We start from the raw sequence: 17745 nt of genomic DNA, 5'->3' as shown, positions 1-17745 counted from the left end.
ATGCCGTCCTTACCAACCTGCTGCATCGCATCCCCAATCAGCGCCCCAATTTCATTATCCATGTTAGCCGATATCATCGCCACCTGTGTGATCTCTGATTTGGATGTCACCGGTTTTGCCTGCTCCGCAAGGGAGGCCAGCACCTCACGGCACGCCAGATCAATACCGCGCTTGAGGTCCATTGGATTTGTGCCGGTGGCAACACTGCGATATCCCTCGCGAAAGATGGCACCCGAAAGAATTGTGGCTGTTGTCGTGCCATCGCCCGCGTTGTCGTTCGTTAAGCCGGCCACCTGCCGGACGAGGTTTGCACCCAAATTCTCAAAACTGTTCTCAAATTCAATGTGCTTCGCGACCGTCACACCGTCTTTTGTGATCTTCGGACTTGCGTACGGCATTTCCAGCACAACATTTCGCCCTTTGGGCCCAAGCGTGACGCCCACCGCCTTCACGAGGTTTTCGACGCCAATAAGGAGTGCCTTGCGTGCCTCCATCGAGTAGCGGATGTCTTTGGGCGTTGAGCCGTACTGCATGCGGCGCGTAAATGTGCGCTGCCACATTTTCTCTGGATGCAAATTCTATCAATATATAAAATATAAACTCCACCAAGCATGCAAACATAAACAAAAAAAAACACCCCCCAAAAAAAAGAAACAAAAAGCGGTAAAGGATACGCGATGATTTACTCATTAAAAAGTGAATTCCTTGCACTCACTCACCAAAACACTGCAGCAGAGCCCCTCAGGTAGCTTAAAAAGACGTAAACACGCCTCTCCTCACCGATAGAACGCCGATAACACAATTGGATTGGGAGTGCGAGACACACCAAAGCGAAAAAAAAAAATCCCGTGCGGTGGTGGCAACTCAATGGCCCAATTCCCCCCTGACTGGTGGTGCACCTTCACAGCGACCGTCTTCTCGGAAGGAACATCACACTTGCCTCGATTGAGCAGAGTTTTACTCATCATTCCACGCAATATTTCCTCCCGCCGCGCTGTGCGGAGGCGAATGCCTATGGCGTAGCAAGAAAGTGAAAGATTCTCCGCGGCCATAACAAACCACGCAGTCGGGCCTTTGTCTTTTCGCGTATTCTTCAACAAAGTAGATGACACACTGGAATGAGGAGGGTCTGGGAACGAATCGCATAACACTCCGCTACGAGTGCTGGCCGTAGAAAAAGCCATCATTTTGTTGGGGACGCCGTTTGAATCTGCGAAAGATGACTCACCAGACCGCGTCAATAACTCCCTTTGATCCCACTCCTCACACGTTTCTGCAGAAGACGCGAGGACCGGGTATCCAGAGATGAATCCGCCTCCAGTCAACGTATACCCATCCACCACGGGACAGTGCAATGTCACAGTATCACGTCCGCTCATTCGGCACTGGCGACGCTGCCTTTGCTTCTCCCAGACTGCTTGAGCACTGCCTGCTTCATCCTTGGATTCAAACAAGCGTGCAGGATACTGGCATTCCTCAAGCTGCACAAGTTTTTCTCGCTCCTCTGGCCCCACAGTGTTTCTTAAAGAAACAAAAGATACGGTCACATCGTACCAATCGTCTGGATCCACCAATGTGACGACCTGCAACAGAACAGATGCGCCATCATCTATAGGATCGTGCTGCAGAAACCACCTCCCCCGCTCAGCATCATAAAACGACGACAGAATGCCCGTTGCTCCATACGCGCGGACGCCGCCAGAAAGAACCTTGTAACCCCTCGGAATATGTAATTCAATGACATGATCCGTACTTTTTTTCGTAAAAACATGGTAAAAACGACCTCCGAGTGGAGTTGACATCGTGCTGAGCTTTATTGTTTGTCAATTGACACACAACAACACACAGTCAGTCGCGCACACAAAGGAAAAATTATATATATATATATACAATTTAAAAATAATAATAATAACTAAAATAAAATGAAGTTACGGTAAGAGCCATCAGCTTATCGCCTTGTAACAAAATAAATAAGTCAAAAGAGATCAATGAAGCAAAAAAAAAAAAAAGGTCCCAAGCAGAAAGCAGAGTGCAGAATCATAAGCCCCGCCCCCCGCACCATTAGAAGCAAAAATGGGAATGGAGGTATTGTTTTGCCCCAACTTTGCGTGTCATACACACACAGACAAGACTCCCATTATTCCTCATTTACCAGAACTGTACAGTTCAACATTGAAAGGGGTAAAGAATCGTTATTCCTCTGTCTCTCTCCCCCTCCTCTCAGAATGTTGATTTTGCATTCAAAAGAAAAAAACATTTTTTTTTTTTTCATGACGACCATAACATTCAAGAGTTCTGTTGCTCCAATTCCAGCGCATGGCGCACCCCCGCCAGACGAGTGTACGCTGAGGGGCCAGTCGGTATGTCCTTGCAAGCAAGTCGGTTCTTGCCAAGCGGGCTCCATTCTTTTTCCCGCGCCGTACGCTCTTCTTCCTGAACGCGCAACGGACGCTTATCCGCCATCCGCGCAGAAAGGGCCTCGGCAGAAATCGCAACGGTCGTTGGAGGGAGCACATCGCAGAACTCCTTCCCGGAGTGGCATTCCAACGCCTGAAGAGGGAAATGCGTCGAGGACGTGAGAGAAAAACCGGAAAGCGACGTCGTGGCATGTGCGGTTCCTTTGAATGGCGTCATCACTCCCGAGTGAGCGTCTTTTTCCTTCGGCCTTCCACCTGATGGGCGTACTTGTTGCTGTTCTTGGCGCCGGCCTCCATTCACCTCTCTCGACCAAGATGCATGCGACTCCGCAAAAATTTGCCGGGCCGCCTGAAGCACAAAATCTCTCGACGGAGCATAACCGCATTTAGAACTCACGGTCCCCTTCGCATCGATGGCGGCGGTTGCATCCATAATTTGCCTCATGCCCGATGAAAACATCTCGTCCGGTCGCCCATAGTCTGGAAGCACCGCACGTAACTCCGTCTCCAGTGTTTGAATCCGTGGAGCAAACGCGTCGAGCAACGCTTGCGACTCCTGCAAATCCTTCACGGCACTAAGTCCCTCAGTTTCAAAATTCTTCACTTGATTAAGTAATCTTGACCGCACCGAAATTACTGATGAGTGATGCCGCGCCATCTGCACCGTGAGTCGGTGGCGTTCCTCAGCACAGCGCGACACGACATCTCCCACGTTCACACCACTGGCGCTAAAGAGAGTGCGTAGCAGATAAGACACCTGTCTCGGCTGCGCGTTGACGTGAAGTTCCCTCACTTTCTCCGTGGCGGTGTCCTTCGCCTCGCTCGCGGCCTCGGGGCACACCACCTCCATGAGACATCTCATGATGTGTGGCGTCACGTGGTCCACAACAAAACATGCCATGTATTCCCTCGAGAGAGCATCGATGGCGTCAAGTGCCAGTAACCCCACATTGTCCTCCACTGGGCTCCGGCTCCCCATCGCTGCCATGAGACCCCGGTGAAAGAAGCCACAAGGAACCAAAACCCTTTTCACCCTTCAAAGTTGGGAAAAAGGAAACCCCACAAGCAGCACCACCCCAACGCAGCAGTTGCAGCTACAGAACCAAGAGAAGATATAAGATCACGCACCAGCCACTCTCACCCCACACCACAGCTGGCACGATTTTTCTCGCGGCACGTCTCCCGTGTGTCAACTCTTTTATTTTGGCTTTTTTTTTTTCGATGACAAAATGTACAAAAGAAAAGTGACGGTACAATTCAAAAAAAAAAAAAAAAAAAAAAAAAAGAAGGCAAAATCATCCTTACCAACGTCAAAAACGGCAAATAACAAAACGGACAGATCTAAAAAAAAAAAAAAACATCCAAAATGTCACATCACTACATGTAGTTAGATATACATACATAAATGTGCGTATGTGTGCGCGAGTGCCTCTTTTTAAAATATGGAAAAAAAAAAGCAGGCGGAAATACACCCCGTTGTAAAAAAGGAATACAAATATATTCACTTCCATAGATCATACAAACATATAGATATGAATTAAAATCAGAAGTTGCATGCATCACAAGACAAAATTACAACTACAAATCCAGGGCACGCCCAGACGCATATATTTTTCCTAGATCCCTGTAGTACGACGTGTGTGGTCAGTTCATCATGAACGTGGCCTGGGAAACGGTGGAGGGACAAGCGTCAGAGACTGCAATGGTGTAGAGACAGAGTAATTTGCGGAACTAAAGGACGGTCCTCGCCTCGCCTGGCGCTCAGCCAACTCAACCACGGATGCAGCCGGTGGCTGCGAAAGAGATGAAAAATAAATGGAAGATGAAGAAGCAGACCCTAAAGCCGGAAAAAAATGGTCATGTTCCCTTCTTTTCTCTGTACCCCGTTCGTGTCCTTCTCGTTCCCTCTCTTCATTTCTTTCTCCGGCGGAGTCGTGAAAATGATTGCTATGATCACAACATCCGTGGCCATGAGAATGGTGATGGGACAAGTGATCCACTTTTAAAATATTTGTATCGTCGTCCTCGTCGTTTGGGAATCGAGCCTCAACAAAGACATACGTTGCAACCCCCTCAAGTATTTTCCTTACCGCCACAGTCACAGCAGAAGGATCGGCAGACGACATTATGCGTAAACACATAATTGCCATAATCTCGTCCTTCTTCACCTCCCAAAAAACAGAAAACTTTACCTGAAGCACACCCTCAACCAGCTTCACACTGCGGATAGCACGATCACGGGCTGCAACAAAAGACGGATGACAAACAGAATTGTTTGTTAGCAGCCAAGCCATATCCTTTACCTTCCTGGTAGCAATCACAAAAGTGTAACTTGCCAACAGCAGCGCTCCAGCCATCTCCCACAGAAAGGTCCTCCTAAGCATAGTCATAAGGGACACCGCAATGCATGTCAATGGAGCATATGCACAACTGGTAGCACGCAAAATAACGCTACCAAAGGGCAAAATGCTTACAGAATCGTTCACAGGCTCCTGCAGGTGATGGGGTAAATGAGTCATTTTTCCATTGGATAGGTTATGCACATCACGATTCTCAAACCCCCGACCGCTAATGCAATCGTACGCATTAATTTCCTCCGCGTACGCTGTAAACAAAACAATATGACAAAAACCAATGAAAAAAAGCAGGGAATAAGGCATATCGGATGAATGAAAGGCGTGTTGAAGACCCTCCCCAATCACTGTAAGGCAGCCAAACATGACAAAAACAGAAGACCCAAAGGAAATAAGCACAAAAAGTCTTTTGAGACCGAAGGAGAAGACGCTAGTTACTTTCGTGTCATTTTGAAGCCAATTCCGCTCCCTTTTCGCCGAGTTATTATCGGAGGGAGCCGCTGACAGGCCGTTCTTTCCCTTGCTGTATGGAAAAACCGCACAATCATGGTCGTATTGGCATGAAAGTGCAGCCGCCACAAGGGCCACCGATATATTAAGCACAACAAGGCCATTCACTTTAAGGATCAGGCAGTCAAAGTAAATGCTCATAACTAAATCCAAGATCCAAAGCATCAAAAATACCGCACTAATTTTGCGCAGTCTCCCCGCCTCCGGACTGAAGTCGGCCGCTAGAAGACAAATTACTCTCCATAACATTCTGTATCCTTCCACAGTAAATTCACCCCCCCAAAAAAAGGAAAGAACGGAAAAAAAAAAAAAAGACATCCAAATACCTCCGTAAAACTTATTTTAGACAACTCCACATAATAAATCCCGCAAATATGGTTATATATATATTGCATGTCGTTTTTTTTTGTTTTCGCTTCTCTTTCTCACTTCCCACTGCAAAAGGGCCCACATGCACAAGATTTGATTCATAGACACCCAAATACTGCCTAAAGAAAAGAGTTATCGTCAGTACGTATGCGCTTCATATGACTGGTGCCAAGCAACGGAAGCAAATGGGACATACCGGCTGCCTTTAGTGCAGACTTGATGTCGTGCGCCGAAAGAGTTACACGTTTCTTTCCCTCTCGAGACCTTTCATCCTCAGCAAGACATGACAGGTACAATAAAAACAGAGTAGCTGCCTTTTGAAAAGCGATACGAGCATCCTTCGAAACATGCATTCCGTCCGGTAACGCGGCGGATACGGTTCGATCTACTTGGCCAGCGGCAAGACTACGAACCTTCATCGCAGTAGCAGTAGCCGGGATGGTCGCCGGGACATCTTTCATGGTGTCAGGGGTCGTAGGATAATTGACTGCTTCTCCAAAAAGAGAAGGGGCACATGCCTCACCACTCCCAGACGCTTCCTGCATATAATTACCTAATAGTAGTACTAAAACCGATGAATCCAACAAACAAAAGCATGCAATTAACATCATTTGCAGTAGGCTCTGCTTACACAGGCACGTTTTGGCACACGGTCCCACAGTGCAGAGGAGCGGCAAAAGAATAAGTAACAGGATAATGGAGAGGAGTAAAAGGCGCATCAGTCACAGCAATGAACGGTGTTCAATCGTCATGAATGCATCGGACTGAAGGGCTAACTTCAGAAACAATAAGTAATCATCATTATGTGCGAATCGCTCACAGCAACAACTCTCCGATACCGCTATCACAGAGCACAACTATGGTATGTTGCAGTAGGCTCTGCTTACACAGGCACGTTTTGGCACACGGTCCCACAGTGCAGAGGAGCGGCAAAAGAATAAGTAACAGGATAATGGAGAGGAGTAAAAGGCGCATCAGTCACAGCAATGAACGGTGTTCAATCGTCATGAATGCATCGGACTGAAGGGCTAACTTCAGAAACAATAAGTAATCATCATTATTAAAAAAAAAAAAACATCTAAAAGTTGGCGTGTTCTTTTGCGGTTTGTATGAAGGGCACTCTTAAACCCAAACCTTGAAATCAATGAAAAGAAAAAAAGAATGCCTTATTTGCAATGTACCAATAAATAAATAAATAAATAAATATTTTGTCAAAAGCAAAAACAGTAACAGAGGCAACAAGCATAGTTTTGGTTTCTGCGTGCGCCAATTTAAACGCTCAACTCTCAATTTTCGTTCATTCCGTTCTCATTTCCACACAAACAAAAGCGGTGCTTACACCGATGACACAACTTTACGCAGGAGGCGAGAGCGACATGGAAAATTCATGCTTCCCCCGCACGAGTGTGATGACGGCTTTGCTACTCTCCACGTCGGCGCCGTCAATCTGCACAACACACCAACCAACAACACTGCGGGGCTCCACAACCCCGGCGGCCCGGAGTGCAGCTGAAAACGGAGTGTCTTTCATATTTTCATCAACGGACCTCCCCTCATTATCGTCCTTGTGTTCTGAGCCCGCTATTCGGCGTATACGCGGACGCTCCCCATAGAGGGAAAACCCCAACGGTGCTCTTGCGTCAGTTCTCTTGAGAAAAATTGTAAGGATCTCATCTTGGGCCACCGTCTCGGATAAAGCGATTGCCGAAACGGTGTTATTTCCTCCGCCATCTCCATCGCTACCGTCCAATAAACGCTGCATCGCCCTTTTTGCTCGCCACTTCCTCCGTTGCTTCTTGACATGAAACAGCAATTTTTGGTCCACCGCAAAAATACAAGCTGTCTCCAGTCGCGCCAGGACGCGTCGATTTGCCCGCTTGCGGTGGGTGCGACGTTTGGGGTCAAGTCCTTCCACTTCTGCCGCCAACCCCGGGAAGCTCTTTTGCAGCGTGAGAGCCATGTTCTTCGCCCACTCCCGCCGTTTCTTCGCCCCAGACGTAGAATCCCTCAGTGCTAGGCGCGAGGGACATTCCTCCGTCGGAAGAAGCTCGCGATAGCAGCGGAGGACGTTGCTCACCACATAAAGACGCAACGCGACATATCCGAGTACCTTCGCAAAGTGCCGGAGCGTCCCACCCGCAGATCCTACGTGAAAAACAGCAAGTGTCGCTGAATCATCTGCCTTCGGGGATTTTAAATACGGCTGGAGTCCCTCAATTAATTCTCGGTTTTGTGCCAAAACGAACAACACCTCCTGCAGCTGAAAAAGAGGCATCCATAGAAATGAGGGATGAACGACATGCGCATGTACAACACTTAGAATTGATTGTGCCTGCCTTCGCTGCTGCCGTTCGTCGGTGACTTCACCCTCGTACGAGACACCCGTAAAGCACCGCAAAACTTTTGTGCTGCGCAAATGCCACAGCTGCTTCGCTGTGCTGTGATCAAGAGCAAACAGAACCTCCTTGACGTATGAAGAAATCGCATGGCCATCAATCGCATCGGCAGGATCACTTGACCCAGTTATTAGTGATAAATGGTCGCGACGATATAAAGAGAGAAAAAAAGCCACCTCCGTCGCCTGTGAAAGACTCACTCCACACACTCGAAACGTTGAGTTTACTCCATGGCGTCGCTCCTCTCCGTCACCATCCATGATGTCACTCACCTGCTTCAAAGCCAAAAAAGAACGCAGAGAGCTCGTCAGCACCTCCTTTCCGGCACTGTCAATGTAGTGCCGGCGAAGCAGTGGAAAGAAGGAGGTTGAAATGCCGCTCATAAATCGATACACGGAGCGCTTAACAAATGAAAAATCACCTTTTTTTCCCTCCATTAACGCAAACGCAGACAAATCTTGCGACACAAAAGCCCGCATGTACGCATGCACAAGAGAACTGACGGCAACACGCAAAGAAGACGTCGCTTTCAAAATCTCTTCCCATTCCAAATCCGTAGGTGTGCCCTCTTTTCTGTTATCCACCCCCGTGTGGAAAAGATCCGTCGGAGTTGTTAACTCGCGGCCCGTCTTTTTACACGCCAAAAAGTATATTTCCACCTCCACCTCCAACACTGTGCGGCAAAGGACAGCATAGGGAAGCACCATAGAGGGCTTTACTGCATCCCGCTTTAGTTGCCATGAGAGAAATGTGCTCACAGTGCGTTCCAGCATCCGAAGGAGAAGCGCTGACGTTGCCGGATTTGACACAAACGACTTGTCGCCTTCACCTCCTTGGGGCTCAGACCTCAGGCGGGCATAGCGAAGGTTAAGAGAAGCATGTATCGTGCGGTGCGTCATCACCTTGTCACTGGAGCGCTGCTCAAGTGGGGGTGCCAACTTCTGCCACAGTTTTTGTAAACACGAAACAAACCGCCGCTCCTCGTTCAAGGAAGGAGCGTGAAAAAGTGACGACGCGGTCTGTAAAAGCCACATGATCAACAACGTGAAAAAGCGGCTGTCATCAAATCCATCCACGCCAACGGGAAGATTTACGCTGTTCTCCATGACTGCAAGAATATCTTCAATCGCGCAAATAACGGATAAAATCTGAACGCCACCTTCCGCGTCCTCGATAACGGTGACGTTTTCCTCAACCATCCCTGCCAAAAACGTGTTGGTTAAATTCCGCATGGATGAAACGCAGTCGGTTATGCGGCGTTCAAGCAGCCGCCGTTCTTCTTCGTCATTTTTCTTCACAGAAGGCCGCGAAAGATGCCAATGAAGTTCATCTGAAATAGCAAGCGTCATGGAATTGATCGTGCTAATGCACAGGCACAACGTCTGTCTAAATGCTGCATCACCTTGTCTGCTGGGGACATCCTTTAAGGCCATGCCAAACACTGAACGACACGCATCCTGAAGAGATACAAAAGCCTCCACATGCATCTTAATTACCTCGTAACGCCATGTGTGTAGTTGTTTTACCTTCTCTGCATCACCGTTCAAAAGCTCCTGCCAGCGGTATTTACCCTCGCGCCGAAACCCCCGCATAGAGTCCCAAAGCGCCGCAAACAGTGTGGCAAGTGCACCTCCAAGCAACTGAATTTCGGAAAGATCCTTCACCTCCCGAATGTTTACCTTCGCTCCAATGCGGCGGGCACAGCGGTGAAGCAGAGCTGTCGCCTCCGTCTCCCCGTACTCACTGGTCGTCACGGTTCCCGCCGTGCCTCTGTATTTTGCGGACGTGGCCCTCAAACCCTTGTACGCCATTGCCACTTTACAAAACGGCAGCAAAAACACTGAGTGTTTCGTACACACATCTGCAAGACTGTTGCAAGACGCAGAATCCTTTTTGTGTGCGGCAACTGTAGATTTCTTTTCACCCGTGGCAAAGCCGCGCACAAGTCGTTCCATTTCCTGCATCTCAAATCCGAGTGAGTGCACAAGTCGTTGCAACGCCTCATCCTTCGCCCCCGCCTCCTCTTCGCCTGCACCGTCGGAATTGTCGGCACTGGATTTGCCCTTGCAACTGCTACACCGCCCGGCCCATTGCAGCGAGTGTAGCAGCACCCAAAATCTTCGCCTCATCCCCTAGCAAGAGGGAAAATTTAACCAAAAAAAAAAGAAAAAAATAATAATAATATTTCTTCCAAAGCGCTGCACCAACAGCACAACTCCACCCCGTTGAAGCAGCAAGAGCAATAAGATTTTTTTCTTTATTTCCTAACATTTCAACCCAGTTTCCCCTAACATGTCCCTAATAATGCGCATTCCTCTCCCCACAGAAAAAAAAGCTCATAAAAAAAGCTACAGTCCGAATCAAAAACAAAAATGGCAAAAAAAAATAGGCCACTTGCCCGACTAAAAACAATTAGGACCAAAAACCAAAAGACTGAATGCATTCACCGAGGAAATGACAAGGGGAACGGTCTTCCGACCCTTATAGTAGCGGTATCCCATGGTGGAGGCAAGAAAAAACGATACGGCGGCAGCAATCCTGTTGCCCGCCTTGCTTGCAGGATCTTTCAGCAAAAAGAAGAGTGATGTACCCATCAAGGCGCCAGTTACTGACCCTGCAACAAGACTCGCAGCACTTCCTTTGCGGTAGCCCATGACGCCACCCACTGGCAAAAGAACACTGAGTGTACCAGCAACGAGGGTACTTGCCATTTTGTGTTTTTTTTTATATATTTACTATAAAAATATAATGATAATGCTTATATATATGTATGTATATATAGATATATGTAAGGTCCTTTTCCCTTCCCTCTTTTTTGTTGTTGATTTGCCTTTTTTTTTCGTTTGACTAATAAATAAATATCAAGTACAAAAAAAGAATAAGAGAAAGCCCTTTTCATTCGTGGAAACTACGAAACAGGCAGCCCCCAGAAAAGAATTGCATTGGTATGTACCGCTTTATAAACAGCATCTATTCTTCAGAGGGGAACACCATCGTTGCTTCGTCCATTCTACGTGGCATCCCTCTCAATCATGAACCCTCATGCGTCGTAGCCCGTAGGGAAGCATGTGATGGAGAAATAAATCCTCGCCACTTCACATTCATTTTCTTTCTGTAAAGGGCGCGGCGAAAATCGGCATCTGTTGTCTCCGGCGCCTTCGTCGGATGCAGACGAATGTCTTCGAGGGCCAAACCCCTTTGAATTGAAAAAAGGCTGGAATTTCCACAGTGTTTTTCACACGACCTCGTCGCAGTTGATTCCGTCTCTTCTCGTATCAAACCATTCGTAGCAAGAAGCGGAGCAGAGCTGGTATACAAGTTTCGCCAGGCCCTTGGCCGATCGATAACCTGTGTGGAGGTTACGTAGTAGTCAAGAATACCCTTCGGGGCGTATTGCGGGCTGCCTACAGACCACTCAGCTCCCTTTTCTTGCGGACCAGGTGGTCGAAAATTCCTCTGTACGGTTACAACGCCTTGTGCTGTTTGATGCGGCTTTGCAGTTGGCTCCCATACTTCGCAACGAATGGGGGTGGCCCCCGAAACAACAGATGTTTTTTCCGTAGATGGCGTACGTTCCACCACCGGCGGCCCTTCGGGGGATGTAGAAAAAACATGCTTCCCTACATCCACTGCCGCAGAACGCTCACTTTCTTCGTAATCCTCTACACATCTCGAAAACACCGTCCCATCTTCTGCCTCAACACACCACATAATGCGCACTTTGCATATCACTTCTTCCCCGGCCTTTAATGCCACTGTACGGACCCCCACACGCCGGCTAACACCGCCAATGTCGATGACGTTGCTGCTTGCCACGACGGTCTCCCCACACAACACAGAGAGAGAAAGGTTGTCGGTCTCTGGGGCACTGCGCACCGTAAACTCCGCTGGGAAATGTGCCACTCGACATCGGGCACCACGCCGGCGGCAGTGGACCTCAAAACACGCTGCTGAGATAAGTCCCAGTGGTTGACCAGAACTCCACTCACACCCCAGCAGCTCCAAGTGGTAACAAAACATCACACCTACTTTCACAAAAAAAAAAAAAAATACACAAAGCTATTCAATTAGTGTCACATCACTGCTGTAAACAACCAGAAAAGATGGAAGTCAGAACAGATTCTTACGTAGATATCTCATTATCTGTGTGTAATCCTTTATCATCTTACACATTTGGTTAAAAACCCCGGCAAACAAGAAACCGATTTACCAAAAAAAAAAAAGAATAATCTTCTGGGCCACTGGCCAAACCGTGAGGTTATCAATCATAGAAACCACACGAGATAGGAATAGGAAAGGAATGATTGGAATAAGAGTGGGTTCACCACATCCTCAAACTTTACACCAAGTAAATGTATATATATACATCATCCTATAGCCACAATTGTGGCCCGCTCACTCTACTCGGATTGGATGTATATGTATTTATTACTTACGAAGTGGCAGACTTTGGGGTCCTCCAGCCACAAGACTCCGCCGCTGCCCTTCGCAAGTTCTACCCTTCGCCACGTCCTGAAGTGCAAAAACACGACCGTGTGATATGCCGTCTGCGGGGTTGCCTTTCGGCAGACCGCACGTAGGCAACGGATGCCTGTACTCCGCGAGAGTCAAAAAACTCATATATCCGTTGCGGCTCCCACGTCATGGCGTGTGATTGTGAGCCGCCCTTATTCGCCGCTCCTTGCAGTGAAGTGTTGTCCACCCAATGTCCATGGTGGGTGGCGAGACGGCGGGAAAGGCCGATAAGGCTAAGCGTACCACGCGCACCGAGGCCTGCATGATAAGAAAAGCCTTCCTCTTCCATTTCCTCCCGGCAATTTTAACGTCGCCGGAGTCTGGAATATAAACGGCTGCCCATCCATGGAGCGATGCGTCCGTGATGACGGCGGCCGATGCCTTTTCAGTGGCATTGACGTTTCGCTTGCAACTATGTTCTCGACCATGTGTCGCAATCTCTCGCCCAAACCAACCGCTGCCGGCGGAACGTTAGCCGGGGATGTCTCCTGCACAATTCCCCGGTTGAGTGCGGATAATCGCCGTCGCACCGCCTCGAAAAAGTAGCAGTCGCATACTGCCAAAATACGACAAAAAGCGTGACGCCATAACCTCCATTTCCGCGATGGTTGAAGAATTCCGCGCCGACATGGCGCATACGGACCGGACAAACGTGTCGCTCAGGGATACCGCCTGATATGTATGATCAAACAGCACTCCCAGGAAGGTGTACTGCGTGCTGCCGACTCGCGATCTTCCCCTATCGTGGCGTGAAGGCCGTCCGCATTACGAAGCACTTGGGCCTCCCACAATGTCACGTCGCTTCTCGACCCTGCAATGCGGATATTATCGATCCATACGTCGACACGCACCCGTGGAGGTGCGGCCCAGAGGCGGTGAGCCACCGTCGTCACCCCCGCAATTGCTGAAATGATAATCTGGAGAGTTTCTGGGCTGGCCTTGCATCCCATGGGGAGCCGTGAGCTCCACCAGCGTGCCGTCTCCACGCGGCATCAAAGGAGATGCCGAGTCTCCCGCGGTAAAGAGACTTGAAAAAAGGACGCCTTTAAATCCAGGCAGGAAGCGGCCTCAGCCATCACAGGCGGCAAATAATGGGAACTGTAGAAAAGAGGAACATCAGCCTCGTAAGGGTCGTCTATTTTCTTGTCGCGTGGCCACGCGATCCATCGTCGTCGCAAACCGGTGGTTTTCTCCTCCACAACTGAAAAGGGTATTATCCATCCGCCTGTTGTTGCAGACGAAGCGTCCACTATTATTCCCGCTTCCCTCAATAATCGCGCCTCAGCGACAAGAATCCTCCGTGAGCCTTCGCGCGCTTTACCAGAGGAAAGGGAAACGCCCGACGAGTCCCCAAACTTGCATGGGCCTCTCCAAGGTGGCCGAGTTCAACCGGCCCTTGATCCACTCTGGATTCAATGCGGGCACCTTGACCTGCTGTAGCGGGATGGTTCGTTCATCTTGTGGAGCGAGCAGACGCGTCCTTGTCGCGCGTCGTGCAATTGAAGCAGCAGGATGATAAAATCATGGAAAAACGCTCCTCCGCTCCCAACCAGGGTTCCTGACCTTCCGAAGTTCCTCCCTTCACATCAATACAACCAGCGACGACACCCGGGTCAGCATTGTGGTGTACCTCCCCAAATATCGAGCAGTATTCTGGGGAATGTCGAACGGGTCGACTTGCACCGCCAACTGCGAGATCACGTGTGGGTCCAAATTGTGTGTCTCCACGATTTGAGTAGCGTGCCGCAGCGCACCGCGTTTTATGGAATGCGCCATGGCATCCCAAAGAGCCAGAGCTCGTTCGACGTGGGCAGTCGTAAGGTTCGTAAGCTTTTCGTTGCGTCGAATTGTCCTGCATAACTGTATGATGTCAAACTCATCCTACTCTCGTATCCTGACAAACCGCGAGGCGCGGTGGGGATCCGCCCTCGCCGTCTTCGGCGCCACGGACCAATCCAAAATTACGGTCCCGTCACGCTCCAGTGTGAAATTGTTGGGGGTTAAGGCCGCAATATCGGACCAACGACTCGCCGTTATCCACGCAAGTCGAAAAACAACGCGTTCCCTCCAATCGGTCCGGCCGCAGATATACCGATTCATCTCGTCCTCTGTCAAGGGGTGCGTCTGCCTCGTCTCGGTTCGCGCCGCAATTTCCTTTAGCCCCAGAACCATCATGTCCAGCGGGGTTCGATTCATTTCCAACATGGACCGCAGCATCCTGGCGTGCTGCCGTCGGGTCGATGGCGCCACGAATATTGCCGCCAAGAGTCCGCGCAGCTCTCCGCGTTGATCGGCCGTTCGTGCGTCCAGCAAAAGGTTGTAAATTGCCCCGCCAGGGAAATTCTCTGCTCCCACGTTGACGGCACACACACTTATCGAGCCGCCTCGTTCGCTCTCCTCATATAGCTGGCCCAAAGCGGGGATGTCGGAGGTTCGTCGTACCACAGTCGAGCATCGTTGGCGGATAAGCTCCATTGCCCTTCTCGTCGATTGATTCGGGCGATTAGAAAGATCAGACGAAGTGTCAGCGGCACGGCGCGATGCCTTGTGTGCGGAAAGGTGGTGGTGGAATGGATGGGGCTGCTTTCCTCCGCCCTCGTAAGCAGCCAGCAGCCCCTTTGCCGTCTCTTGACGTTCGTCTGTAGTTCGGGAAACCCCTTTCGGGGCGCACGCTGCATGTAGAAGCCTCGTTTCAATAAATACGACACAATTGGCACCGCAAAGATCGCTGTTGTGGTGGTCGGGTTCCCCGTCAATCCACGAAAGGCCCAGTCACCCTCGCGTATTTGTCGGCCGCGCGAACGGCCATGTGAAGGCGGGCACGAAGTGTGGAGGGCGGGATATGCTGGGGTCGGTTGTTATCGCAATCAGCATCCGGAAAGTCCTGCGGCAGGGCCCTGCCAAAATCCATGAACTGATCGGTGGGCTCCCGATCTATCTCCAGCGCGCGTCTGCACGACACAAAACCGTCGATGGCAATTTGAGCGTGAGCATCCCCACGGTGCCAATAATAACCGTATGCGCATCGGAGGTCGACGAGGACTCCGGAGACGACGTCATTCCATACACGCGGGGCCCAAGTGTTGACGTCCAATGCAAGGAAATGCAGTACCTGATCCTCTGCACCGAAGCCATGTTCCAAGGGGAAGGTGTGGAAAGGCAAAGGCATCGAGTGAGGAAGATGTGGTCGCCCAAAATTGTCCTGAGACGTTTGGGTGTTGACCCGCCGTCTCCCTCCCGTGAGAGTGCGTTGGGGAAACGTGGATGCGGCTGTGGGGTTCATCTGGCGGCCCTCTCCGAGAGGTGGGCGTCTCGCGTTGACACGGCGTCTCCGCGTCCCGTAATGTGAGATCCGCGTGCCGACAAGTGATTATGCGCCTCTTCCACCTGAGAGTAAAGCTGAGCACTCCGATCTGCAACGTCCGCGACGGCGCTGGCGTAGTCGGTGCTCAACCTCTGACTTCCAGCAATGATCAGCCCCTGCTGGACTCCCAACTCCCAGGCCGCCCAAACACGATGGGCAGCAGCACTAGAACCTCGAAATTAGGTACTTGAGGCGCCCGGCGATTCGGAAAGTGCCCCGCAACGGTCAGCTCCTCCCAGTGCATGGCGATGTTTCCTGAAACCAAGCGTAAGCCTGTCATTGTTGCGGCGACGGTTACCACCGCATCCAACGGCCCGTGTTCATCAACGAAGCTGAGCTGCACCCGGACATCGCAATGCTGGCGTGCCAAGTCCAACAGGCGGGCTCCAATGTCGCTCCTCCCCGTCGCAGTGTAAAAGGAAACACTGCCATTTCCTTCAATCAGCTTGCAGGGATCCCGAGTGGCTGTATAAACTAAAATAATTACAAATCGTCTGGACGCTAACAGTTCCCTGATTCCCTCAATCGCGGTCAACCAAGGATTCACAAAATAGAAAAGGATCGTGAAGGAATATCTCCGTTTTAACAGGATACATATACATTAGGGACGCCAGCCTACTTCATGAGCATCCTCCTCACGAGCTCCCAATGAAACAAAGACATATCTCTCTACTATTCCTTCCTATCGCATGAATTCCTTTAGAAGAGCGCGATGGAAGCAACCAAAGGAACCGATAACGTCAAGCTGAATATTTTTATTTATGCCGTACCATCCGCCCCCTCTCTTGATTCCCACCCCTGCGACGGGGTCTTTTGGCTGGAGAGGCCCAAAGTCCGCCACTTCGTAAGCTATAAAAATAGGCATATCCGAATAGAGCGTTCAACATGTCACAAGAGAGGGGCCACCAGAATATATAAATATACACATATATGCGGAGCAAGCAACGAGGATTTGGCGAACCCACTGCCTCTCCGTTTACTCATTCTCCCTTTCTGTCGTATTTTATTTCCTTCGGAAATTTGAGGATCCGGCCAGCAGCCCAGACGAATAATCCTTCCTTTCGCTTTCCTGTTTGCGTGCGTGCCACAGGCACGGTTTGATTCAAGTGGCATTGGCGCTTCCACGCAACCATATCCTTCCGTTGCCGCATTTGCGGGGCAAGTGGGTTTGGGCATCCAGAGCACACACACACACACACACGGCCGCAAAAAGAGGGACGGGGCGCATTCAAGTCCACGGCGCGGTCCTTCACTTCTCTCCGCCGCGACGGAATAGCGCTGCGCCTCACAGCGGGTCGTGGCGGGCGGCGTCCCACACTCAAAATTGAGGTACGGGGCACACCATCCGCTCCCTCCGAGTGCACTCAGCAGGCCGGCGCCCAGTCACCCTCGTGCCATCGCAAAGGGGGAACACAAACAATCGTCGTCGCGGACCATAGGCGCCTCTAGCAGAAAAGAAAAAGAAGAAGAAGTGGGGGCGTGTCAGCAGCACAGCCGGCAGAGGGACAATAAAAAGGGACACGAAGACAAAAAGTGACATGGGACACGGCACAGAAGGAAAAGAGACTGTAGTGATTTACCGAAAGAAAAAAAAAGCAAAAAAAAAACAATTGACTCGGCAGATATGTCATTTCATGTGCCACGCAGCACAATGCAACCGTGTTTTTGAGTTTATACATACTGCCCGCACACACACACACAAAAAAAGGAATTGTACTCTCCCACCAGCCCACACAACATCCCTCACATTCCATGCGGCATCCGGCCTGCTCCTCCACTCCTCCTTTCGTGCAGTCCGTGGGGCGCACAGCAGTGAAGCC

General features: G+C 50.1%; 8 protein-coding genes across 8 annotated transcripts, besides 11 other annotated features; all 8 read right to left on the bottom strand.

Moving 5' to 3' along the window:
• Positions 1-560, bottom strand: Tc00.1047053510725.99 (chaperonin HSP60 mitochondrial precursor, putative; the record flags this gene model as incomplete). The annotated part of the gene is made up of 1 exon (XM_803874.1): positions 1-560. A coding segment is annotated over one exon (560 nt), but the record flags the coding sequence as incomplete, so codon positions are not given.
• Positions 1-12834: a sequence feature (heterozygous, non-Esmeraldo-like haplotype).
• On the bottom strand, positions 777-1802 carry Tc00.1047053510725.90 (hypothetical protein, conserved; the record flags this gene model as incomplete). Its single annotated transcript, XM_803873.1, has 1 exon — positions 777-1802. The coding sequence occupies one exon, from the start codon at positions 1800-1802 to the stop codon at positions 777-779; it is 1026 nt and encodes a 341-aa protein (XP_808966.1).
• Positions 1868-1924: a sequence feature (AT_rich).
• Tc00.1047053510725.80 (uncharacterized protein) lies at positions 2287-3405 on the bottom strand (the record flags this gene model as incomplete). The annotated part of the gene is made up of 1 exon (XM_803872.1): positions 2287-3405. The coding sequence occupies one exon, from the start codon at positions 3403-3405 to the stop codon at positions 2287-2289; it is 1119 nt and encodes a 372-aa protein (XP_808965.1).
• Positions 3677-3705: a microsatellite.
• On the bottom strand, positions 4070-5530 carry Tc00.1047053510725.70 (hypothetical protein, conserved; the record flags this gene model as incomplete). Its single annotated transcript, XM_803871.1, has 1 exon — positions 4070-5530. The coding sequence occupies one exon, from the start codon at positions 5528-5530 to the stop codon at positions 4070-4072; it is 1461 nt and encodes a 486-aa protein (XP_808964.1).
• On the bottom strand, positions 5770-6369 carry Tc00.1047053510725.60 (hypothetical protein, conserved; the record flags this gene model as incomplete). The annotated part of the gene is made up of 1 exon (XM_803870.1): positions 5770-6369. The coding sequence occupies one exon, from the start codon at positions 6367-6369 to the stop codon at positions 5770-5772; it is 600 nt and encodes a 199-aa protein (XP_808963.1).
• Positions 6833-6856: a microsatellite.
• Positions 7005-10175, bottom strand: Tc00.1047053510725.50 (hypothetical protein, conserved; the record flags this gene model as incomplete). The annotated part of the gene is made up of 1 exon (XM_803869.1): positions 7005-10175. The coding sequence occupies one exon, from the start codon at positions 10173-10175 to the stop codon at positions 7005-7007; it is 3171 nt and encodes a 1056-aa protein (XP_808962.1).
• Positions 10202-10233: a sequence feature (AT_rich).
• Positions 10449-10757, bottom strand: Tc00.1047053510725.40 (hypothetical protein, conserved; the record flags this gene model as incomplete). The annotated part of the gene is made up of 1 exon (XM_803868.1): positions 10449-10757. One exon carries the CDS (start codon positions 10755-10757, stop codon positions 10449-10451), a length of 309 nt encoding a protein of 102 aa, XP_808961.1.
• Positions 10764-10796: a sequence feature (AT_rich).
• Positions 10806-10837: a microsatellite.
• Positions 11077-12066, bottom strand: Tc00.1047053510725.30 (hypothetical protein, conserved; the record flags this gene model as incomplete). Its single annotated transcript, XM_803867.1, has 1 exon — positions 11077-12066. The coding sequence occupies one exon, from the start codon at positions 12064-12066 to the stop codon at positions 11077-11079; it is 990 nt and encodes a 329-aa protein (XP_808960.1).
• Positions 12271-12526: a mobile genetic element.
• Positions 12271-16572: a mobile genetic element.
• Positions 12835-17745: a sequence feature (areas not merged during assembly with more than two copies in the genome that could not be assigned to a particular haplotype).
• Positions 16569-16802: a mobile genetic element.

This window comes from Trypanosoma cruzi, genomic scaffold (assembly GCF_000209065.1).
Source record: "Trypanosoma cruzi strain CL Brener 1047053516835 genomic scaffold, whole genome shotgun sequence".
Lineage (NCBI taxonomy): Eukaryota > Euglenozoa > Kinetoplastea > Trypanosomatida > Trypanosomatidae > Trypanosoma > Trypanosoma cruzi.
Note: the sequence above shows the minus strand (reverse complement) of the source record. Positions and strands in the feature narration are given on the sequence as shown.